Here is a 25,749-nt window from a genome sequence, read left to right as displayed (position 1 = left end):
AAATGAAAGATTGCCAGCAGTGAAATTCAGTTTATTTACGCCTAATTTAATTAGCTTTTATTTAACTTACTTTGTGTTTTTGTTTGTGTGGAGGGGGCTCACATTCTGTTTGAAGCCCTAAGAGTTCCTGAGCCAGCACTGGTATGTGCAATAGATTGGGTGTGGTTGAAACAGTAACAGATGACACACACGAACACAGCATGTTCCTCCTACATGTCAAACCCTAATTAATCTCAGAGGACAATGAAGAAGGAGATGAGAGATGAGCACAAACTTACCTCTCTGCTACACCGTCAGCCCCTAAACCAGCTATGTGTCATTCAGGTGCATCGGGATTAAACTGTTATCACGTAAACACACACAGGCATGCACAAAACAAACACACAGCGCACACACACACTTGGCTGCAGGGGGAAAATGTGTCACTCTTGCATCTCAAGGTCACTCTCCCTCAGTCCTTTGGGAGCAGCTGCAGCCACAACAACACCAATACTACACTCAATATTTATATCCGTTTAAATACATTTTTATCTCACTTGCTTGCTTTTCTGCACCTTCAACAAACATCTGTGTGGCCTATGGTTTATGTTCTGTGTGGTTAATGCTGTAATCTGATAATAAAGGTAAACACAATTACAAGGGGGTCTATTATGATCGTTTGACGCCCCCTTGCGGCTACCAGTTGGCACTACATCCAAAAATAACTGACACCCTCCTACTGTCTCCTCAAACCAGTAGCTAATAGGCCTATTTATATGACGGTTATGAAATAAAATATGAAAGAAAACCTCAGTGGGACGGTCAGCAAACGCATTACCACGAACCACCTTGTAAAAAAAATCCGCAGCAATATGCCTGCTTTTAAAATGTGATCTTTAATCATCCTGTGTCGATGTGAATGACTGAATCCTAACAAGCTTAATATGAAGTGGAGTTGGCAGAGGCTGCACAAAGGGGATCATTGTTGCCTGCAGATGCCCGTCAGTGGTGCAGTCGCCCTTTGAAAGCTCTCCAATCGGAGCGCATAGCGCGACCAAGGGAGGGCGGGGCTTGCCTGCCTCTCCCAGCCCCTCTTCAGCACCCTCTTCCATTGACAAGACGGCGAGACACCGAGCAGCGTAGTCCACCGTGTCTCTGGACTAAGCACCGTTACAGTGGACCGGGGATGACTTGGAGCTCGGATATTCTGCACTTGAGGAACTAAGTGATGTACACATCCAGGAGGTCCCCGTTTGGGCAGGTATGAGACCTGTGGCGCTCATGGAAGAAGGAGCAGCAGATGTTTAGTGGACCCAAGGGTGGCTCCATATTCCATTTCTACACAACCAGCAGGCCTGGCCCAGTTGAGCTGCACATGGATGGATCCCACTTTAGAAGCTGAACTTATGGAATACAAAGCCCGTGCTGGTGAGCATGCATGCCTGTCCGAGCCCTCTCCTCTGCGGGAGCCTCTCGTCCTGACACCGCTTCTCCACTCGGACATCCCCTGGTCGCTTCAAGCCCCCTTGCCATGAGGAACTCTGCTCGGTGATTTGGTGCCTCTGCACGCCTGCACGGATCGGAGACCCTACTATTTTTGGATCGTGCTTTTGTTGGCTATACACAGGATTTATCTGCGCGGAGGGCTTCATTTGTGTCAAAGGGCTTAACGCAGAGTGCGCGGACGGCGGCAGAGCGGGGGCTTTGCTTCACCCGCTGTTGCGCACAGCTGCTGTCTTTGTGGCCGGGCCGTGATGGCAGCCGGCCGGCTGGAGGCGCAGGACCACCCGCCCGAGAACGGCTTCACCCCGCTAGAGCACCCGGTGCCCCGGCTGCTGCCTCACATCGATGGCTCGGTGCTACCGTCCCTGGGGGGCTTCGGGAAGCATCAGAAGCAGCTCGTGGTCCTGACCTGGATCCCGGCATTGTTCATCGGCTTTAGCCAGTTTTCGGATTATTTCCTCCTGGCTCAGCCCCATGTCACGTGCTTGCAACCTCTCACCAACGAGACCAACTGGACCGCGGGACCCCCGCCGGTCACCGTCCCCGGCGGCGCGCCCGCGTGGCAACTCAAAGGCAACGGCACCGGGGAGGGTCTGGGCGACAGCAACGGTATGCTGTGCGCGTGCAAGGAGTGGAGGCTCGAGCTGCAGACGGGACTTAGTCAGAATGTGGTTACCAAGGTAACGACTGAGATAGAGCCACAGTGTTATCTGGCAGAGAAGACAGCTCTCTGCTCTTCATCCTCATCTTCATCACTGCCACTCAGTTCACAGCAGAGGCTGATGCACCAACAGCTTATTGACAAGTTACCCACTGACCTCAATGTGTGTGTGTGTGTGTGTGTGTGTGTGTGTGTGTGTGTGTGTGTGTGTGTGTGTGTGTGTGCGTGTGTGTACGTGTGTGTGTGTGTGTGTGTGTGTGTGTGTGTGTGTGTGTGTGTGTGTGTGTGTTTGGCTGGGTGATTTGGTTGAAATTAGTATCACGCGATGTATTACACTATTTTCAACATTTCAACATCACAATATGGGAAACTATAACCAAAATACATGTAGAGATCCAACTCCTGTTAAGTGCAATGCACAGGGTTACATTCGCACGCATTACATTACACATAGCACTTAAATTGTGCAAGGCTGGATTAGCAACTTGGCAAGGTGGGCGACTGTCGACAGCCAGAGAACCAGGAGTAGACCGATACAGCTTTTAATACGATGTGTTTTCTTTCATGACTAAGTGAATGTTAGTAAAAAAACTGACATTTATAATGGCATTGAAAGGAACCATCTTTAATATGGCCAACATACCAATCTAAGGGATCAGTGCATCTTTGCTCAGAACTCCAGGAACCCTGATAGCTCCAAATGTAGCTGGTTTGTGTTAAATAACTGAGTTTATTTGGAATTCCCCACACTAGAGCACTGACATAATAAGGACCTTCATGCCCTAAAACCAAAGTAAATTCATGTTTTAAAAAGGGCCCCTGTGTCAAAATCCAGTTTATAAACCTTTATTATTTCAAATGTTTGCTAATGTTGCATATATGTTGTAGAGAGTGGAAGCCCCCTGAAGCCCTAGCAGGTTAATCTTTCCATTGGCTTGTAGACGAATCGGATTTGATGAGATTTTACCAATACTGATTCCATTATCCTTTAAAAAAAATAGGATTCCTGATAAATTGTTTGTTTAAAATAGAGTACATTCAGGTCTGTTACGGTCAATATACTTTTATTTCTTAATCTTTAAACAGAACCTAGCAGCGCTCCTGGGTTGAGGGGGTGCAGTACTCGCGTGTAGACTATCAATAAAATGACATTGATGTCCTGTTGAGCAATGATTCCAAATGTTAATAGTCACTTTAATTAAATAGACATTTTGTAAAAATTACAACTTGCACTGTTGTTATCTACTTTTATTAAATGCAGCTGTGCTTTTGTGCATTCTTTCCATGTGCCTTATTTACTCCTAAACAACTGAAACAGGATACAGGGGGTGAATGGCGTTACTACGTTGTTCAACTGTTGTAAATCATCGATATGAGCCCTCGCTAGTTACAGAAGCAAGCAATTATAAACAACCTGTAAACAAATACTAGCCCAAGTGTAAGATATAAACTTTTCAAGAACACAGTGTGTTTAAATATAAAAACGTTATGGTCATCACTTTAGGTGACTATTCTACAGAGTTGTTGAGTGATCACGCAGCCTGTGTGCATGACTGCTATCTGTTGTCTCAGATAACACTGGTGCTAATAGCCCGTACTTAATAAACCCATACTGGCTGAGTTCTCCACATCACCACCGGCCATTTCACAACAAAAACCATCAGTCATATCCAATAATCATCTCCTCCTTTGCTCCCCTGCTCAGTGGGAAGCTCAGCTAGAGTTGTGTAACTCGCTATTAAACACCAACACTATTTTACACACAACTGAATCGCTCTGCTGTGCTCTTACTGATACTCTCAGGGTTGTAAACATGGAGCACACATCGTGCTTCCACATGTGTCCCTGGCTGAGTTTCAGATCCTGAGAACTGTGGCGGTGTATTCACTGACCCATGTGGTTTAAAGGCAAGAGTTCAAAGCCATGATTTGTGTTATAGACATGCGCCCACATTCACAAACCAGCTGCTCTTTCTCTCACGCGCTTGCTTCTTTATTTCAAGATGCACATTTGAATATTCCAAAAGCAGCACGTTTGCACACTTATCAACATTCATGAATTATCAAAACACTGAGTCAGAGAGTTTGAGAGACTCGAAAGAGAAAACCCCACATTTCTTTGTTTTCCTGTGCTCCGATGGTGATGTTTAATTCCCTTTTATCAGGTTGTGGGTGGTTTTCTCTGAAAAGTTGCCAAATGTTCCTCTCTCTCTGCGTTTGTCTCTTGTTTCAGTGGAACCTGGTGTGTGACTCAGCCTGGAAGGTGCACATTGCCAAGTTCTCTTTGCTGGTGGGCTCCATATTTGGCTACCTAGTGATGGGTGTCATGGCTGACTGGTAAGCTGCCTTTTTATGTATTTGTTGTGCCTCTATACAGCTTCTGATAGTTAACCTTAAAACACCCATTCAACTGAATTACAGAAGAAGAAAAAAAGTCACTTACCTTTACTGGTATTCATCGCCCTTGCAGATAGCTTGTTTTGTTTACATAGGTTTAGATTAATACTTTCAGAACAAAACAATGGTGGTGAATTAAGTTTTGTTATGCGCTATACGTTAACAACCCTAGCTTGTCTGTGATGCTGTCTTTTCATACAGTGGTCCGTAGAGCTAAATGCTAACATTAGCATTCTAACAATAACAGTGCTAACAGGCTTTCCATGTTCACCATATTGTCATCAGTTTAGTAAGTGTTTGTTCATAAAAGAAGGTATTATTCAAATGAAAACCTCTACCTGATGCTAGATTTAAAATCATGGAAACATCAGTAATTTTGATTTATCCTCTGGTGGACATGAAGGTCTCTACCAAATGTCCTAAAGATCTTAACAATTGTTACTGAGACATTTAACTCTTAACTGAAACGTTTTGTGCCAATATTTTTTGTAGATGTGGATATATTTAACTGAAGCTGCTGATGGTTGTAGAGGAAATGTCAAGAGAAACAAAGGAGTTTTCCTCTTGGGACCCTGAATATCTGCATCAAATGTAATGGCAATCCGACTGATTTTGGTTGACAGTGTGGATGAATTTGCTGACTTACAGTGCCACCCCTAAAGACACGTAATGTTTCTACTAGTGTTGCCTCAAAATGTTAATGGCAACAATAGACCTCATGCAAAAAAGTGTATTCTTATACTAAACCTTCTTTCCCTTACTTGTTGTCACTATCAACAGGAAACATTTATTTGTTCGAAAAATGTATGAAAGAAACATCCAAGAGTTACCAGAATATTGTCTTCAGACATGTTGCTACCAAATCATTTGTTTTTAAATTGGAGCACCAAAAACTAAATCGCTACACAAGTATAATCAAAACCCAATCTATCTGCGCTGAACAAATATGTTTATTTGTCATTTAATGATCTGACCCTTCAAGGCACGATGTCCGTTACATTTATTGAGGCCCTGTCTGAAGGCCTGTGAACCCCCCGAGATGCCTCGTGGGAAAAAAAGGCCTTGCATTGTGATTGGGATCAGTAACCATGGAAACAATGTAAAGAAATGTGCTGCCCTAACAGGCCTCAGCTCTGACCTGACCCATTGACCTACTGACCCCCCTTGAAGCAGGATGTCGGCAGCATCTGAAGCTAACAATGAGGGGGGTGATCCCTTTCATAATAAAAGCTTCTTTTTTTCTCAGTTTGTGACAGATTTGAAACACTTTGCTACATCTGTCTTTTTCTTGCTTCTCTCTGTTTCTAAGGTTTGGTCGACACCCGGTGTTGATTATCTCGGTGCTTTTCATGCTGGGGTTTGGTGTGAGTGTTGCGTTCTCTGTAAACGTCACCATGTTCAGCACCTTACGCTTCTTTGAGGGTTTCTGCTTGGCGGGCCTCGCTCTCTCCCTCTACGTGCTCAGTAAGTATACGCTTTCTCCTCCTTATGCCTGTCTGCTTTTTATTTCTGCTTTCCAGCTCCTGTCTTTCCTAATTCATGCTCTGTCATTTCTTGTTTTTTATTCAAATGAATCATTATTTCCCTAGAGTACTGTAGGGATTCCTGGAAGGGACATAGAGGAACACTTTTTGTTTCCTGTCTCTTGCAGAACTTTAGAGAAAAAGGATTGTGTCTTGCCAGTAGCAACAACAATACCTACGAACTGATAAGGAATCTCATTACTTTTATCCTCACATAATACTCATAGGTGGTCAAAGTTAACCCCCAAATGTTTTGGGGGTGTTGTTTTTGTAGGTATGACTTATACTAATTGTAGGAGCCAACAAGCTTAGTTAGCCTGTGTTTATTGTTTTTATCATCATCATTATTGCTTACACAGCACACATTTGGCAATTGTTACATGGGTGTGGTTTATAGTATTCAGTACACCTGTTGTATGTCCTGGGTTTGGGGAAGGCAACGAGGGTGAGCTAGGTTCAGATATGTTCTGTTGACTTGAATGTAGCGACTAAGCTAATAGAAATTGCTGTCTCAGATTTGCATTTAAGCTACCTTATTCTTTAGGGAATATACAGATAGTGGGTTTGACACAGAAGGTAGTAGGGCAGCAGCTTACATGGACTATCACTGCCAAAATATGTTATTCCTATAACCCCTAGTGTTATTCGTCCATTGTTATGGTGTGCGTTGCCTAGTGCTGGATATATCAAACCTATAGAGCCCTGCCTTCACTGTAATGTTATAAATCTACATGGCACTTTGCTTGTGGTTCAAAAAGCGCAAAAAATACATTACAAAAAGCAATGTATATTTCCTTAAATCACAAACCAGTAACATAGGATAATCCACAGACCTTGTTGAGAGCGGTTTCATGTAGGAATTACTTTCTTTCTATCAAACTACATCCTAAATACGTAGATGCACGCTTTGTCTCAGTGCAGTGATACGATATGGTGGTGTAGTTAAAAATACAATAGTTCCAATGGTAAAACAGAGAAGGCAGACAAACTGTCCCTTTAACAGATCTGCTATAATTCTTAAAGTTTGTGGTGCAAATGTGTGCAGAGACAGTAGGTCTGTTTTTCCCTCTCCGTGTAAAACATCTTCCTCTACAGTATGAGCCTTTGCATGATGGCCATTGGCCAAGGAGATGTAAATGACCCAAACTCGCTGATAGCATTCTATTCCTCCTCACCCTCCACCCCCAGCTGCATTACCTGAACTCTCCCTTCTCCCTGCTGCCGTCTCCCATCTTTCTCACCCGCTGCAGTCCTCCTTTCTCTGTCAGGCCAGTAGGGGATTAGTCATACATTATGCGTGAAGCCATGGCAGACTGTGAGCCTGGGCGGTTGGGCGGGTTTTGTCCCTCTCAGCGGGGGCTCCTGATAAATCTCTACTGAACTGCTTAAAAAAACAAACAAACAAAATGGACACCTCCGAGCCGTCTGCCACGAGACTCCTGAGAGTTTAATTTGTGATGTATTCAAAGGAAAGCAAAATGCTAAGAATACTAATAGTGTGTTGAGGCTCACAGGGTGTTGTGAATGTGAAATGAGTGTAATTGATTTATGGTCGATTTGGCAGCTTTTCTAGTATAATTGACAACTTTAAGTGCTTTACAAAAACAAGAGAGCATTTGTAGCCTTTGGATATGATGGGTTTAGGACAAAATTGTATGGGCTTAATAAAGTAAGGAGAATATTTAGCAGTAATTTCTCTGGCCATAATTGAGATTTAAATTGTGATTTGTACAGTATGTACATTTGATCTTCAGCCCAGTATTTATGCTCACTTTACTTTACTGTACGTATATCAGGGGCACATTTCCTCTTCTCCCTCTACAGTATATCTGTCCCTTTAGCACATTCAGTCATGCACACACTTTTCATTTATTTCCGTCTGTTTGTCAAATAACAATATCTGGAGGTGAGGCAATTGTTTTATATATTACTTGTTTGTGTGTGCTTAGGATTGACAATAATGGGGTTGGTAACCGTATGTGTGTGTTGGTCTCTACTGTCTGTGTGAGGTAGCAGATTGTATGCATGTACTTTGAAGTGCTAAAAACGTATTTGTGTGAGCTAGTGTGTGAGGTGTCTGTTGGTTGTGTGAGGTGTAGATGAATACAGTAGACGGTCAAATCAGCTCTCTACCACAGAATGAGTCGCTTTGAAGTAGACTCACACTCTGACAGCAGTTAATACACACTGCCATCGCATCTACAGTAAAGAGACATTTAGAATAACGGCACACACATTTCAATTTTCTAGTAAACGCATCCTGGAAGGCTGAATACATATGAGCTGTGAGGCGATGCAATCCACAATGTTTCATTGTTTCAAACTAAAACACCACAGATACAGAGTGGAATAGGAAACTTCTCACTGTACCTTGTTTCGGCTTTCATTGTTTGCCTGGAGTCACAACAGTCGCTCTGCAGGAGAGAAACAGTCTGTTAGTGTTTTGGCAGTCACACATTGTTTTGTCATGTTGGCTCTGTAGCCATGACTAGTCGAAGTGATTATACTCTATAATTTGAAGTTTTTCCTGTTAATAATACAATACAATACAGCTTTATTTATAGAGCACTTTAAACCTCCAGACCAAGGTGCTGTACAGTCAAATAAACAAAACATACAAAAAGTAACACAGCTCAGCTCACACACCATAAAACAAGTACAAGTAAAAACAATAGACAATTTAAAACCAATAAAAGCAACGCTCTAAAATATGCTAATACGCTAAGGAGAAGAGGTGGGTTTTAAGAAGCGATTTAAAAGCAGGCAGTGTGGCGGCCTGTCTGATGTGCAGGGGCAGATCGTTCCACAGTGTGGCGGCCTGTCTGATGTGCAGGGGCAGATCGTTCCACAGTGTGGCGGCCTGTCTGATGTGCAGGGGCAGATCGTTCCACAGTGTGGGACCCGCTACAGAGAAGCAACGGCCCCCTCTGAGCTTTGACTTGGTTCTGAGCACGTTCAGGATCAGTTGATCCGCTGACCTGAGAGGGCGGTTTGGCGTGTAAGGGTGTAGCAGCTCAGAAAGATATGGTGGGGTCATGCCATTTAGGGATTTAAAAGTAAATAAAAGGATTTTGAAATGATACCTAAAATGTATTGGGGGAAATGTGGTCATATTTCCGTGTGCCAGTTAAAAGCCTTGCTGCGGCATTTTGCTCCCGCTGCAGACGAGCGAGGGAGGACACACTGACCCCCATGTAGAGAGAGTTACAGTAATCCAGCCGAGTGGTGACAAAGGCATGGATTACTGTCTTAACCACTAAAACTGCAAATACTTGCATCTAAGTTGCTATGTACAAATGCTTTGTTACGAGTACAAATCCTTAATTGAATCCAACATTCTAAAAAGGTTTTCAAAATGTTGGTGGAAGTGGGGCACATTTGAACTACTTAACATCCTGTTGGATAGTTCCAACTATTGCAGTATTGAGTATCACGCTTTATAAATGAATCACATGTTTTGTCAGTAAAATCTTAAATATTTAAGTTGTGTACCTCCAAATGGTAATCAAGTACAGTACTGGATTATATGTACTTAATAATGTTTAATTACTGTAAAAGAGGCAACCAAGGAGTGTTTGAATACACATCAGATCCACAGTGTGGAAATGAATCCCTATTTATAGACACTCTCCCAAAAGGCATCTGAAACTCGGATATACTACCTTAATATTTAAAGGGATACTATTATTTATTACAAAAAGGACACATTTCAGTAGTTATGAGCCTTTTCCTTTATTTGCAATAATACGATTGTACTCACTAAGCTTCCAGTATCCCATCCAAGTACTGAACATGGCCGACCTCATCATACGCCTCTGAGATCAGGGCATACTCAGGGTTATGTTGCTGTAAGACCTGGGATGAGATCTGTGGAAAAGCAACATTGTTAAAAATAAGTCCTACAGGGCAAAAAACACGAGCAATCAGTCAAAAACAAAGGTTGTAAATAAGATAGCAGTAGCCAATCCTATCAAGAAAAAACATCCATAACAAATCAACCTCCTTGTTTAACCTTGACAGAAATGCTATGGTTGTTTTCTTGTTAGTGTTTGTCCTTGGTTAACTGTTATGTACTGTATGGTAAGTACCTTTATCCTGCTGCGTTGTGCTAAAATTGGGAGCTGGGCGGGTGTTTACGAAAAAGAGACGGATGTGAAACCCTAAAATTAAGCTTAAAGCCAGCACTTAACGTTGCAGTGTGCTAGACTGCTGAGTGCTAAATAGGCTGCAGCGGGAAGCCGATCAGACCAATAAACATGCAAGTAGCACCGATAAAATATTTGCTGTATTATGGATGATAGTCCAGTGAGCATGCATGTGTGCTACATCTTATCGGGCCCATTTCTCTGCAGAAATACTATTTCTGCCTCCCTCTCTTCTTTCCTTCTGTCACTGTAAATGCAGCACACCATTTCTATTTCTAAAATGCAGCTCTCTGGCCTTTTTCATTTCCCCTGTATGCTTCCCTCAACTCTCTTCTGCCCCATTCAACCCCGTCTCCTCCTCCTCCTCCTCTCCCTCTCTCTCTCAGTACCATTTCATTACTACCAGCACTCTCGCCCTCAATTTCTAATTTTCTCGAGGCTCATTTAAAATCTTTCATCGTTCGGTTATCTCTCTGCAGCACGCAGCCAATAATAAACTCCTCTGGAGCTGCCAGCAGAAGCTTTAGTTTACTCTGCAAATGTGTTGATTTGTGTATTGTGTGCATATTGTGTGCACAGGTTTATGAGTTTTTATTTAGCACCTCAGGACAATCCCCTTTGAGATCGTAGGAAAGAGCTTCTGTGTCCTGGTACCTCGTCCCTTCTTTATCTGCCCATCATCCAAATTCATCTGGAAAACACATTTATATGAATACAAGTGCTGTTAGCAAGTATTAGAACAACATTTTAGGCAATACTAAATGTAACTTTTGATAACACATATTTATTCTCTGTTGGCTCTGAAAGCTGCTTCCTCACAGCAGATCGCAGAGGAAGTTAGTCGGTTCTCAAAACAGTTCTAATGGATTCTGAAAGCTTTAATCATCCATAGAAATTTCTCAAACTATTCAACCCACTAGAATGGAGAAACCGGCTTGAGTGTGCTAGAATTTGAAAATACACAACCGAACAAAATCTGCCACTTTCTTACAGAGCCCCTCCTCCAACACACACGAACGCGCACATGACCAATGAGGGCACAAGATAAGTTTGTGCACAGATGGAAGGCTGACAGGCAGGTAGGCCATCCAGTTATTTTAGCCGGGCTGGCTCAGATAATTGGTCGTGCTTTTTACAGTACCACGGCTTCCACAGATGAAATATTTGTATCTATTTATTGTCAAAGCACTTAATTTATTCATTGCTTTCGGGATGTTAAGAGCATTCCATGGAATATAACAAAAAGTGTTTCTGAAGTGAATGACCTACCCTACCTTTAATCATTTACAAAATGAACAACATGCTGTATTAAAGAATACTTGGAACATGCATTTAAGGCCATACACTCAATTGAAAAATGGTTTACTGAGCAGAAAGAGTATTTTTCTGGGTCAGGGGTAGGAACATTTCTCATAGACTTCTATACAATCAGATATTTTCTCAACTCACTGACCATGTCAAAGTTTAAGGCACTTATGCATTGGCTTTACTCTTTCATCCTTGAGGTTTCAGAGAGAAATAGTGCATTAAGCTTTGTAACTGCTTACTAGACCTGACTGACAATAGACTTGCCTGTTTGGACTCCAAATCATGGAACAATAAAAAAAACGACGAGGCATGATGGGGCAAGGAAATTCTGTCTTGTTATAGTTATCGAGACTTGCAATTTATCACAAAAACGTGTCAGTTGGCTCACATTTCCCTTCAGGGACAAACAAAGCAAGAAGAATAGGTTGTGCTGAGGACGTTTCTAAACATGTTTTTCTCACCAAATTCTGTCAACCTTTAAATTCAGTGTACATCCTATGATTACCAGGGACTATAGTAGCTGTAGAAAGCTTATATCATTTCAGATCCACGTTTCAAGCCATTTGGGGAGTGATCATGTGGTACTCAGGGGATTTCAGTGAACGCAGTTTGCAAGCACCCAGAGGAATTAGGCTGCAGTTGCTTTTACACCGACGACTAAAGGTTAACATATTTTTGTCGTCCTATTTGTCTCTTCTCCTCGGAGACTTTTAGGTAAGGACAGAGACGTACGATTTATATATATATATATATACGCAAGTGTGTGTGTGTGTGTGTGTTTTATGAGCTGGGGGAACAGCTACTGCTGAGTCAGCTGGGGTGAAGTACTGTCCTCTGATGCTGTGCCCTTGTAAAACATCCTCTCTGTTCCCCTCCCTTCCTCTCTATGAAGTCATCCACCTTAAGCAGCTGCAGAAGACTTTGTCATTATGAATGCATTTGTATAGACTAATAAGGCAAAACAAAGTGACAAATGCTCATTATCAGCCATTTAAGGCAACTTGTTGAAACTGTTTTGTCCAAAAGAAGGTCCAATCACAAAGGTACTTACACGATCAGTGATATAGAACAGAGAATAGTCGGCACTAGTCAATGTTTGGCATTTCTTTTACCAAAGGAAGCATCATGGTTTAAGGCAGGGCAATATTTGTCTTTATAGTAAGGCGGTTGGACAGTAATTATTTCATTATGGATTAATCCTTTCATTATTTGGGTTTATAACTCCAAAGGTCCAAAGAAATTCAGTTGAATTTTTCACTTAGATGCAGGAAACCTCCATATTTGATGCTAAAAACAGCATTTTCTGAGATCTTTGCTTAAAAAAAATCAGCATATAAGACTGGTTAGTCAACTGATCGTTGCAGCAATAAACTTATTATTCAATCATTTGTGGATTGACACTACTATTCTTTCTTTCCCTGAATCTAAAGTGCATATTATTACCACCTGCATCCTTCCTACGTATACATCCACATGGTACACACGGACAGACTGTGGTTCTCGCTCTGAATTCATGCTGTTAGAAAGCCAATCGTCCCTGCGCCCTGTTCTCATGCCCCAGGCAAGGTTAGCGAGGGAGCAGCAGTGTGTGGTGCTGCTGTCAGACATTTGTCATCAAAGATTAGTATGGTCATTAGATCAGATGCCTTTTGTTGCATTCTCTTTGTTTTTAGCCTCCCTTTCTTCCATTGTATCTTTTTGTTTTTCACTGCCCTCATCTGCAACTGCTCAGATGGCGGGACAGTGGAGAAGCTGCGTAGTGAAAGAGGGAGGGGGAGGAGGAGGAGGAGGGAGGGTAGAAGTGGGGGATGGTGGCTTTACAAAGGGTGAGGGAGCCACTTCAGCCCTGATGCGCAAGAGGGAAGAGTGGGAGGGGGGGGGGGGGGGGGTGGGTGAGGGAGGAGATCAGCCCACTGGGGGGGGGGGGGGGGCAGTGAGATAATCGGCACAAGGAGAACTATTCTCCCACTCAGCTGGAACAAAAGGTCTTTGCCAGTGTTTGTGTGTGTGTGTGTGTGTGTGTGTGTGTGTGTGTGTGTGTGTGTGTGTGTGTGTGAGTGTGTGTGTGTGTGTGTGTGTGTGTGTGTGTGTGTGTGTGTGTGTGTGTGTGTGTGTGTGTGTGTGTGTGTGTGTGTGTGTGTGTGTGTGTGTTGATAGAGTGGTTCTTGTTTTGTGAGGTAGGTTTGGAGATCAATTGCAAAGCCAAGGTACAGGGTATGTCTCTAGTTGTGTGTGTGTGTGTGTGTGTGTGTGTGTGTGTGTGTGTGTGTGTGTGTGTGTGTGTGTGTGTGTGTGTGTGTGTGAGAGAGAGTGTGTGTGTGTGTGTCTCTGTCTGGTCCTTGCCTATCGACGGCTGTTGATAGCGGCACCACAGAGACACTTCTCTGTGTTGTTTGTCAGAAAGGACGGCAGTGGTGGAAATACAGTAAATTTGCACAAGCCACCGACTTTAGTTGTTAGAACACCATCAAGTGGCCGTTATCAGCTGTTATCAGTTGTATAGACTTGAGGTGGAATGGCCCTACTCTATCTCTTATTTTGCTCAGTAGGCGTTATTATCTCTACGTATATTATTGTTCAAAGATCATGGTACATTTTTTGTGGGTTGAAAGTTAACTTCAAAGGGGCCCTATTATGCTTTTTGTGGTTTCCCTTTCCTGTAGTGTGTTATAGCTAAAAGGTCAAAGTTCACATCATAGGCAGTTTCTCTCCCACACATTCCCCTCACTGCCTGAAACGCCTCCATTGGACGTTGTTTACTTCGGTAACATATTGACATCACTACATAACACTCACGCTTCTATTGGCTAGCGCACCAACACATTGTATGTGATAGGCCAGGGGTCGGCAACCCCTGCCGCGTGCCAATGCTGGCACGCGGCACCGTAACCATTGGCACACTAGGAATAAGTGGAATAAGTGTGCAAAATATTGAAATTGTATTTTCCGATCCTGAACGAGACCGCCGCCAGAGCGCGTCTCCCCGTTACCTGCAGAAGGAAGCCATGCATGCAACGCAGCCCCGCTCTCTTTATCTCCAGGTGACTTTCTGCCGCTTTCCTCCGTGGTGCAGTGCTGATCGTTTCACCACAGAGGAATAAAGCACTTCACTAATTGCAGTACCCACAAGGAGCTGTACAAATGCAGCAGTTTTTGCGTGGCTGTGTATTTAGTTGAAAGCCCAGTGGCGATCTACTCATCTGTTATCGAAATAATACGCTACAAAGGGGCGGACTGGCCATCTGTGTGTTGAACTTTCTTGTCGGCTCCCAGACCGTAGTCGAGGAGGGCAGAAGCAACAAGCTTCAGGTTCAATAACTAACTTTAACTTAAATGACTTGAGAGAGGCGAGCTCTTCTTGGGAGGCTGTTGCATTTATTTAGCTGTTCTTCTGTTTCACAAAATACATCACAGACCTCTGTTTTTCCGCTTCCTCGTTTCACTTCCATGAGCCTAATATCCTAACATGTGTGCTCTGGAGAATCACAGAACGGACGATCGTCCTTATTATTATGCCGTTTAAACCAATTATTTAAAGGTGTTTGTTAAATTCGGCATCATGTAAGTTGCGCTGACAGGTCCACACACTGCTTCCCCGCCCTCCTGCTGATAGTTCACGAGCGTCCAACACCTCAACCCCCCCCTCCCGTTGATAATTCTCGATCGTTGACACCTATGGTTGGCACGCTGATAACAATTTCTTTTTTAAATGGCACTTCATATCAAAAAGGTTGCCGACCCCTGTGATAGGCTAAGAGGCGGGACATCTCCGGTTGGTTGCTGTTCATCATTCCATTTCATCGCCTCTATTTTAATCAAATTGAATACTCTGATCTGGTTCAAGGTTCAAGGTTCTTTATTTGTAATATGAACATAGCTACAGAGTAGTTATGTCGATGACAATCTTAGGTCACAGGCTTCTCCAACGGTGCAACACACAGACAAGGTTTATACCTTGTCTGTGTGTTGAGTGGAGGTGGATACAACACTCCTGTGCAATCCTGTTTTGTATAGTGACAATAATAAGACTTTGAATTCCAACTAGGGATTCGAAAGCGAAGCTGCAAAACTATTATACATACATTCGCCAAAGTTAACAGATCAACATCCTACGTGAACTATGACCTACAATGCATGAGAGACACACACAGTTTTTCCTGTAATACAGGAAAGGATTCTTACCAAGAATGAGCCTCTGGGTTCTTTTTACGTTACCACTTTATACACTAACAGCTGATGGATAGACAGACTTTCTTCTTTCTCCTTTGATGCGTGAAGAGAGGATAAAAGAGATGAGGCAGGTTAGGGATTACGAGTCAGTGTAATTTCCTTTATCTGTTTTGGTTTCTGTAGGGGGGGCTTTTGAAAATATGAACTAAAATTGTACGTCTGGGGCTTGAGAGAACAGAGATGAAGGGATTTCCAGTAATACCTTTCTTTCCGTTTCTTGTAACTTAATCATTCTCCTGTCTTTCTGTTACGTGGAAATCTTTGTCATCTTTCTCTCATTCTCTCCTTCGCCCTGTCTGTGTGTGTTTTCTCTGCCTCGCCTCTTGCTAGTCTTTATTCCTCTGGTGATTCCGCTGATGAATAGGGGGACTTTTCCGTTTCCTTAATGGGGGGAAAGTAATTTGTATTCTGCTCCTGTCTTCCTACTTTCTCCTCTCCCTACCTCCCATCCCTTTTCCTCCCCCTCCTCTTTCTCTTCTTGTCCACAATAACATGCGACTGTACATGAGGCCAGGTTGGCGAGTTTCCCCCCGTCCGCCCGCCCTCCCTCCCTCCCTCCCTCCCTCCCTCCCTTCCACAATGGTCACCTTCAAAAAGACCTTGCCATATGGGCCAGGCCATCTGGACTGTACCATGTCACAGGGGAGGGGATGAGGAGGGAAATGAAAGGGTGGATACAGTAAAACGCTTTCTGAGCAGCTGAACCCTTTCAATAGCTTTGACGTGAAGTGCATCCTAAGTTTATATCGAGGTCTGGTGTTAAACTATAGTGGGTTCTCATGGGAAAGATCAGTAATAGGAGTCTTTAATAATTCACAAAGAGAGGAAATTCAATACGGGCCTCACCATTAAACAAACACATGCATCACACTCTTCCAGGCCATTAAGGCTGCTGTTAGTTCTGATGGTAATCACATAGACACACATAAGGCTTATACATCATTTACTTTTCTCTTCTGGTGCACACACTCTACAAGAATCTGTACTTTATGTGAAACTAAATCTCCCTGTTTCCCTATTCTCTCCGTCTCTTCATTTTTTAGGAATCGAGCTTTGTTTGCCAGCCTGGCGCTTCTCCATGACAATGGTGGCCAGTTTTTTGATGGTGGCCGGGCAACTACTGATGCCAGGGGTGGCTGCTCTGTGCCGCAATTGGCCGGATTGGGATGACTGGCAGGTCCTGCAGATTGTCATAATCAGCCCCTTCGTTCTGATGCTGCCCTACGTCTGGTGAGTCTCGCCCTCTGAGGAAATCCACAGCGGGTGGAGCGCAGATTCTTCCCTCGCTGAGCCAGGCGATGGCTTGTACAGTACACACTGCTCTACACAGAACTGAGCAGCCTCTGCTTCAACTTACAAACAATACTCTCTTTCTTCTATTGTTTATCTTCTTCCTCGCTTTCTGTCTGTTTCTTTTTCTGGCTCTTACACATCTGCTCTCATCCTTCTTTGTGTGTACTTTTCATGTCCTTCCTTTCAACGTATTTATTTCGCTCTGCAGGCTTTTCCCTGAGTCGTTGCGCTGGTTGCTGGCCACCCAGCACTACAAGAGGTCCAAAGTCATGATGCTGCGCATTGCCAGGAAGAACGAGGTTAACTTGACAACTGAGCCCAGTGGAGTTCTTACAGGTGAGGGACATTAAACAAGATGAGTTATACAAAATCCATTGAATACTTGGAATGTATGCACCATTTTGCTTAAAATCACATTTTAGGTCTTCATCCATGTTATGTGATGAAACATGCAACAAACCCAAAGACTCTGACTTGCATACAAAGACCCATAGATCTTCTTTCCGTGTGCAAGCATGTATTTATGAAGAAGCATTTCCCAACTGATTCCATGACGATATGTAATTGCAATAACCCACATACACGCTCTTCAAATAAGTCTGACTTCTGTAGAAGGTTCCCACTAAGGAGCATTTTCATTTAAGTTTAATTCATTTTCCAGAAAAATGCCAGAAAATAGTGAAAACACAAGTTCTAAAAGTCCAGTGTCTAATCTTCAAATCGCTTGTTTTGTTTCAAATAAAAGAACAATGTGCAAATAAATACACTTTAAAATACTGGGCAGTAAAAGATAACATTTATGAAGCTCAACTATTAGATATTGGGGATTTTTATTTATAAATTACTTTTAAAGTTCAAAAGGAAATGTGTTGCAAACATACAGTCCTTAGAAAAAAAGGAAATGTGTTGGATTTTCCTCACTGAGATCTCTCCTTGCTCATACTCCGTGTCTTTGTGATTGAGTACGTGTTTCTGCCTCTCTCAGCAACTGAGTAGACAGATAAATGATGAGTGGCCAAAGGGATGTGCTGTATCTATCTTAAGGCTGACTGACTGCACATAAGCTTCTCTGTGCTGCAGGTCCCTTAGTGGCCGGCCTCTCATTACCTTCTGTAAGGAAAGGTCTGAAGGTGTGCGTTTCATGTTTCTTACAGAGCTGGAGCAGGAGCTGCACAAGAAGCCCCAGAGGACCTGCATTGTCAAGATGATGAGCACCAGGAACCTGTGGAAAAACATTGTGGTGCTGTGTGTCAACTCGTAAGTGTGTCATGGCCGGGCTCCTTTTCTGATCAAAGCCAACATCCGTGGTGTTGAGAGAGCATGATTTACATGAGCTCATCCCCGAGAGGGAAATGAAGACATGCACGTGGGAGTAAACCCCACAGGTCTTCCCCGTGGCAGGCGCATGTCTCAGGTTCCTCCTCCCTGTCCGCTTCTTATTGTCTTATTTGTTGTCTCTGCAGGCTGACAGGTTATGGGATTCACCACTGCTTCGCCCGCAGTATGATGGACCCGGAGGCCCAGCCAATTGCTCTGTGCCATGCGGACTACTACACTATGGCTGGCATCGCCGTGGCAACCTGCCTGGCTGTTTGCCCCGCGGTGGGGTTGATGGGTCGGCGTGGGGGGCTGCTCACCTTCATGATCATAACAGCCCTGGCATCGCTACTGCAGCTGGGATTACTCAACCGTGAGTAATCACAAGTCCCGCTACACTTAGCTAGCATTGCTAAAGTTTTACCTGTGCAGTTTATAATGATAAACTCACTTCAATTTGGGTTGGTTTTATTTGTTTAAACAGATATAAACGAAAGGCAACTTCTAATTTTTAGCTGAAAATCATTGATTTGTATGACTACAAGCAGCGAATTTGCATATTAGCTGTAGATAGCTAGCTACAGTAAATTATGGTAAATAGGTTAGTTGTTGCACAAACCTTAGCTTTAACATCTGTTTGTTTTTGGCTAATTTGGAAATTGAAAACCGCACATGAGAAACTTAACTTCTGACTTGATGTCAAGATTGATAAAGTCATGCTAACTAGATGGCACATTTTGTGTAAAAATTCTGCATTCTACATTGTACTCTAATTTAGTTCTATATCCTTTCAAGGAAACATCAGTATAATATTAGGCTGTTATCTCTTGCTAACATAATGTGATGTTGATTGTAGAGAATACACAATTTATATGAAATTGAAACTTGCATCTCAGCAAATACATTTGTAGTATGAGGAGTAAGCAATGAGTTTAGCATACATCTCAAACTAGTAGCAAATCAGAGCTGCTAAAGTAACATTGATTACAGGTTAGCTTAACACAGGACCGACTCCTAGAACGAAGTTTCTTCTATAATAAGCCAAAACAAATGATACTTACCTAAAGTCATGCTCAGCTTAGGAATTGGAATGTAAGCTAGGTTGCAAATGCAGACAAGCAGCTAGTTAGATAGGCATGCTAAGATTAGCATTTTACCATCAACCTGAAAAACACCGTTATTCTGTTTTGACAAGAAAAAAACCCTCAAAAGTGCTCGGGTGGTGGATTAGTTAAAGTGTCATTATAATTTGGCATAGTGACATTTGAACTCAATTCAGTTCAGACAATCCTGAAAGTTATGTCAAACCAAAAAGAAAGCCAAAATGCAACAGTAATGTTAAGTGAACATGCACATTCCTGTCATTAAAACAGTACAGACTGTATTTGAACTCTCACACTAATAGGAGCCACTTTGTGTTTTATGACCTACATATGCAGTACAGTAGTCCTTATTTCAGACTTCAGTGGTAAACTGTTCAGATTCCTCCTGAAGTCCTCTTGAGTCAGCACCGTGCTGCTCTTTGTGCTTACAAATGACATGATTTCCTCTTTTCTTTTCTCCAATGCTTGCCGATGTAATCCAGTATTTGGGAAGTACGGCCTTCGCCACGACACAGGTACACTCACATCTAGTTGGTTTGTGATATACTGTAGTGCAGAACGTGTCTGTACCCCTGGCTAATGATAAATTAGCTTTTGGTTTCATGTTGATATTTCCGGATAAACATTATCTTCTCCTCTTCTCTTCAGTTCTGCGCGATACCCTGAACAGGAAATTCTCTGTGGCTTTCTCCATCATCGGCATGTTCTCCTCTCATGCAGTCAGCACACTCAGCATATTCTTTTGTGCTGAAATTACTCCTACCGTCATCAGGTGAGCCTGGACGGTCATAAACATGAAAGATAACACTCAGGGGAGCCTTCTGCTGTAGGCGAGCTCAAGGCTGGGTCTGAAATCATTTCTTATGAGTTACTCATAGTGAACCATCTACTATGCACCATTTTATTTTAGTGTCCAAATCACAGGGTCACATTTTTATATAGCAACCAAAAAATTGGCAACAGTTAAAGAAAAATGTAATAAACATTTATGTATGAAACAAATAATACATTCATTATTGTAGATATACAGTAGACCTACTGTGTGGCAAATGATGAATGACATACCCTTTTTAAGTAGATTTGAGTATGTTGTGTGTTAAACACACATGTAGAATTCAATCAATTCAACAGTGTGAAGCCAAAGCTTAACTGATGTCTGTCAGTATATATGTTGGTACCAAATGTTGATGTACATTTTTTTTTTTTTTTAAACATACTGCGACAATTACTATAAAGTCCATACTGGGTATTACATTACTCCAACGGAATCTCCGGGCAGAGCTCTTGTTCTCATGTTGCACATTGGCTCCATCTTGTGGTGTAGTTTTGACTGACAGGGGTGAGTTAGTTACCAAAAGGGCGCAGTATGCTAACTAGTTTGTACAAACATGTCACATAGAAAGAGGAAGAAGTATGAGAATGAAAAAAGAGAATATCAGAGAAAAAGCCGAATATTGTTATCGAAATAAATACCTTTTTATAAATATGAGATGGCAAAGGAACGGTAACAATCTAATTTAACATTTAAAAAATATTTTTGTAATTGTTCTTGACAAAAGAAAAAGGAGACTTAATATAATACTACTTTTTTCAGTGCAGCATTTCCCTTATGTGGTGCTCACATTATAGTTTAAAAATAAACTTGACTTAATAAAGTCCAGGTTGAAACTGATTAAAACTAACAAGGGCACTTGATAGAAAAAAAAGTGACATAATTAACATAAGAGGCAAGTTCATGAAGAGATTGTCGGTTTTGAAAATATACAAAAAAATGTCAGACAATGGAGAAGGGAGGTTTCAGGGCATGTTTGACACTTCAACGGTTGTACGTTTTAAGTCCTGTCAGATTACCTTGGTAACAGATCCTCTCTCTGTGCAGGGGTGGAGGACTTGGCCTGGTCCTGGCCAGCGCCGGCTTCGGCATGCTCACTGCGCCAATCATGGAGCTCCACAACCAGAAAGGCTACTTCCTGCACCACGTGATCTTCGCCTGCTGCACCCTGCTGTGCATCATCTGCCTGCTGCTGCTGCCCGAGCCCCGGGGCCAGCCCCTGCCGGAGAGCATGGCGGACGGAGAGACCTTCACCCGTCAAACGCTGCTCCACCCAGGAGAGCAGCACCTGCTTCTCGCCAAGACTGACGGGGACTACTCCAGAGTCCACGACACGCCGCTACACCTCACGACCACTGGGGGCGCTACGGTGGCAGCAGCAACCGCTCTGGCAGCGGTTCCTGCCTCCTACGCCCTGGCCACTGGAGGGGAGGTGATTGGAAATCATGCCATAGCCAATGGAGTGTGAGCAATAGCAATTGTTGAATACTGTTGCTCAAGCATTAACTTGAACTGGAACATTTTCAAGGGAGAAAATTACTTTTCGAATGAACCAGATGAACTCTGTAACGCTGAGATTTGAAACAGTGACGATAATACATTTGTGTAGTTTGTAGTGACTATGATTCATTCAGGAGTTGCCAAAAATATTGTACTGGACGAATTTCACCTGAAGTCAGTGTGTGTTTGATAATATGAAAGTCTTCAGTGGTGATTTGTCTTGCTCTGTGGTCCGCTTTGTCGAGAATGATTTACAGGTGAATGGAGCAGACGCAGGCAAGTGAGAAGAGAAAAGTGGAGCAGACTAGCTTTCAATAACGTGCTCTGTGACTTTTCTGTTTGACGTTTTGACTCATTGAGAGGATCTCACTGCATCTTATAATTCTTTATAAGTTATTTTTGCACTAAATGTCAGAGGCACAATCAAGTGTTTGGGATTTTCGGCCAACATGTTGGAGAGTGGAGACCCAGGGATTGGCTAAACCACTACCACTGTTTTTTGCATGAAAGGGCACAAATTGTTTTACATGTATTTTTCTTGTTATTTGTGGTCCCTTTGCTAGAAGTCCAACGTGGCACTTTGTCCTCAGAGATGAGGTCGGGGTGGGCACTGATTTTTTAAACAGAGCCTACTGTTTCTGGTGTGGGTGTATGATGGTTTTCTCTTGTGCGGGGAACAGCCGGAGACCTCTGCAGAATGTAAGTGTAGCCTGTAGCGACTGCTGAACAAATCTGAGAGTTGAACGGACATAAGTGTGCACATGTCTTATGACGCATTTCAGCATTTTAATGGCTTTATGATGGCTCTGTTGTTTTTAACTAAACAGAGAATGACCAGTATTTATTTTTGACATGCTGCCAAGGGCAATTTTGTTGCTTGAAATACCTCCTTAACTAGCAAATATATTTCCACTCCAACTCATTCCTTGTTCTCTGTACCGTGGTAATGTTGTACTCCTGCTCCTAGGATGTGTTAGCTCTAGCCAGAAAGCACAATGTTTTACAGTTTTTTGAAGTAAACGTTTGTGAAGATTAGATTAGAGCAGTGTGTTCTGCACAGTCCTGGCCTAGTTGTTATTAGTGTACATTTATACACTTTACTACGTAAGTATCCCTTAAGCCTGCATTAAAATGTAAGGTATGTATACATGTACCATTCATTCATAATGTGTGGACCATCGACTTTTATAGAAGATAAGCACATTGAATAGATACACCATTTCTTTCATCCAAATATACGTGAATCTTTTTTAATCACATTTAGTGTCAGTACGTATTTTGAACACCCTGTATGGTTTGCTAGATTGTATGTTTGACAGTTAAACACTCGCAGAAAAAAAAATAACTCAACTACTAATGTCGTTTTCTAAGTGTTATTTTTTTAATATGATGCATTTGTACAAAAAGCCATAGGCCTACATGTTTTGATAATAAACCTCTTAATTTATTATGTCAATAAAAGAACACTTGATGTGATCATCTGTGGTTATTGTGTTGGAGTTTGATGACAGTATGGGAAGAAAGTATGTAAGTCCAAAGAAGAACTAGAAGAAGAAGAAGAAACCTGCCGTTTCATGTTGCCCTCCTTCCTACATGTCCTCAGTTCTACACAAAACAATGTCCAAGAGTTCAGAAGTGCTCAGGAAGAAGCTCCAGCTCCTTTTTGATCCTCTTCTCCACCAAAAGACTGAAGTTGTTGTCCGTCATCGGGAGACTGTAACTCACGTACACTTGCTTTTTAGTTTTCTTTGCTGCAAAACAGACAATCATATCAATTTATTTTCGCTAACACACTAACTAGTTTGCTATACTCTGCAGAAGGGCAGCTAATAGATGACTTGGAGTCTTGCTGAATGACTTCTTTCCAAGAAATGAATGTGCACATTTGTAGAGAACCTCAGTTTCCCACATCTGACGAATGAAGAAACGTATCGATTAGCTGACAAGATCTTATGATTGGACCCCATCAGTGTTTTGCTTGTTTTAGCCAAACATTTACAAAAGCATGCCAAAGGACTTCTGTGTGTTTCCCCACACATCCCAAGAAGCCACAGGTTTTTTTATTTGATTCTGGTTGGTATGGAGATCGACCTGTTAAGACTTGAAACTCACATCTGGAGCCAAGCATAGTGAATATCATTATCACTTTTATTTTTGTCAAACTCGTGTATCGTTTTGTGGTTACAAAGTACATTTACCCAAGTGCTGTACTTAAGTCAAACTAACAAATAATGTTACACTATTCTATAATAAAATAAAGGGAAAAATACTTTCTGTAAAATACTTTTGATACTTGAGGTACATGTTGGAGATAATACTGTAGGCTTGTTCAAGCAGCATTCAGAATGTAGGACTTTTACTTTTAATTGAGTAGTCTTTGACGGTGCTATTTCTACTTTTACTAAAGATATAAGTACTTCTTCCACCACTGCATAGCAGAGACTTTTTAAATCAACTCACACATGAAACTGTATTAACACAACTGCAGGATTTGGAGAACTGTTAACACTAAAATGAATTACAAGCAGTTTCAAATATATGGGATAAAACATTCAAAATATAAATGAATATAACCACAGCTGAAAATAGCGTTAGTGTTTAATAAGTTATTATAACTTTCTCCATTGACAGCAATAAAAAGACAATACATTTGAAGAAAAGTCAAACATAATTACCTAATCTCTGCGCCAAGGAATTTGCAGCAGTGTTAGATGGGTCCCCCATGACTAATGTTGATAAAGGCATCGAATCCTGCAGACAAAAAGCAATGAGTAGAACAGGGTTATTCTCTAGGCAAGACAAAATAATTAGATATCCGACATAAACAAATAATGCTAGACCTTGTTATTATCTGTTTGTCAGCTTTTGTTCCTAAATGTGTCAGCTTTGTGTTTGTAGTGTTATAGTCAGAACTGTACTTTACATGTCATTTGTTAGTCGCTTTTATCCAAAGCGACTAACAAACATTCAGTACTGTGGACAATCCTCACAGAGGCAATCTGGGGTGAAGTGTCTTGCCCAGGGACATAATGACATGCTGATTGCAGTGGGACTTGAACTTGCTATCCCCTGATTCGAAGTCCATCACACTATCCACTGAGCCACAGCCTCAATTTTATGCAGCAGATGTATTATATTATTTAAGTATAATTTATAACACTGATGGAACAATCATATACAAATCTAACGTTTTTAATGCTTAAATAAATCAGTCCCTATATTTACAATGAAATGACACACACACACACACACACACACACACACACACACACACACACACACACACACACACACACACACACACACACACACACACACACACAGCAAAGTAAAAGGATAACAATACTGTGTAGAAAGTACAAAAAAGTACAAAAAGAATATTCCTTTTAATAAAACAATAAGTATTAGAGAATATACATATAACATATACATTTGTAAAAATAAGTGAAGTAAAACATATACAACATTTCTCTCAGATTTTTAGCGTAGTAACCTTTATATACAGTCTATGGTAGTAACCTATTAGTATAACGTAAACTCAAGTACAGTGGCGGGAGTGTGTACTGAAGTACAGTACTTAGTTACATTGCATCCCTGTTAATTAAATTGTCTACCTACATATTTGCTGCTCATGGAGACCGCCAGGTTGGACAGAACCGGACTCGAACCGACCCACAGGAAGAACCCGCCGCTCAGCTTCATCACGTGAAAGTGTATGGACTGCTCCAAAATTTTCTCCGAAAAATTATACACCGTAATTGCCTCAAAAACCTCTCCGTTTTGTGTCTCACTCATCTTTTTTGGTTTAAGTCTATATAACATTGACTAGCAAACATTTAAACTCGTGCTAGCTGCAAACAGAAACAACTACTTCCGGAGGAGAGAAAAACGGCAGTCCAAAGTAATCGATCGCCAATGCTCTCACGTGCAGCACCAGCACAACCGATCGTGACCATAAA

The 25,749-nt window shown here is 42.1% G+C and overlaps 2 protein-coding genes across 2 annotated transcripts; one reads left to right on the top strand and one right to left on the bottom strand.

Annotated features, from left to right (window-relative positions):
* Window positions 1-1,077: 1,077 nt before the first annotated feature.
* Window positions 1,078-23,266, top strand: slc22a23 (solute carrier family 22 member 23). The gene is made up of 10 exons (XM_079687109.1): window positions 1,078-2,162; window positions 4,376-4,479; window positions 5,849-6,003; window positions 16,789-16,975; window positions 17,247-17,374; window positions 18,193-18,295; window positions 18,502-18,728; window positions 19,941-19,973; window positions 20,107-20,230; window positions 21,338-23,266. Exons 1-10 carry the CDS (start codon window positions 1,734-1,736, stop codon window positions 21,756-21,758), a joined length of 1,911 nt encoding a protein of 636 aa, XP_079543235.1. The 5' UTR covers window positions 1,078-1,733; the 3' UTR covers window positions 21,759-23,266.
* On the bottom strand, window positions 23,150-25,749 carry psmg4 (proteasome (prosome, macropain) assembly chaperone 4). Its single transcript, XM_079687306.1, has 3 exons — window positions 25,409-25,749; window positions 24,466-24,541; window positions 23,150-23,541 (listed from the first exon to the last, which is right to left on the bottom strand). The coding sequence occupies exons 1-3, from the start codon at window positions 25,610-25,612 to the stop codon at window positions 23,420-23,422; spliced, it is 402 nt and encodes a 133-aa protein (XP_079543432.1). The 5' UTR covers window positions 25,613-25,749; the 3' UTR covers window positions 23,150-23,419.

The sequence above is a fragment of the Notothenia rossii genome (genome assembly GCF_949606895.1).
Source record: "Notothenia rossii genome assembly, chromosome: 1".
Classification (NCBI taxonomy): Eukaryota; Metazoa; Chordata; class Actinopteri; order Perciformes; family Nototheniidae; genus Notothenia; species Notothenia rossii.
The sequence above is the reverse complement of the archived record's forward strand: the minus strand, read 5'-3'. Positions and strand labels throughout refer to the sequence as shown.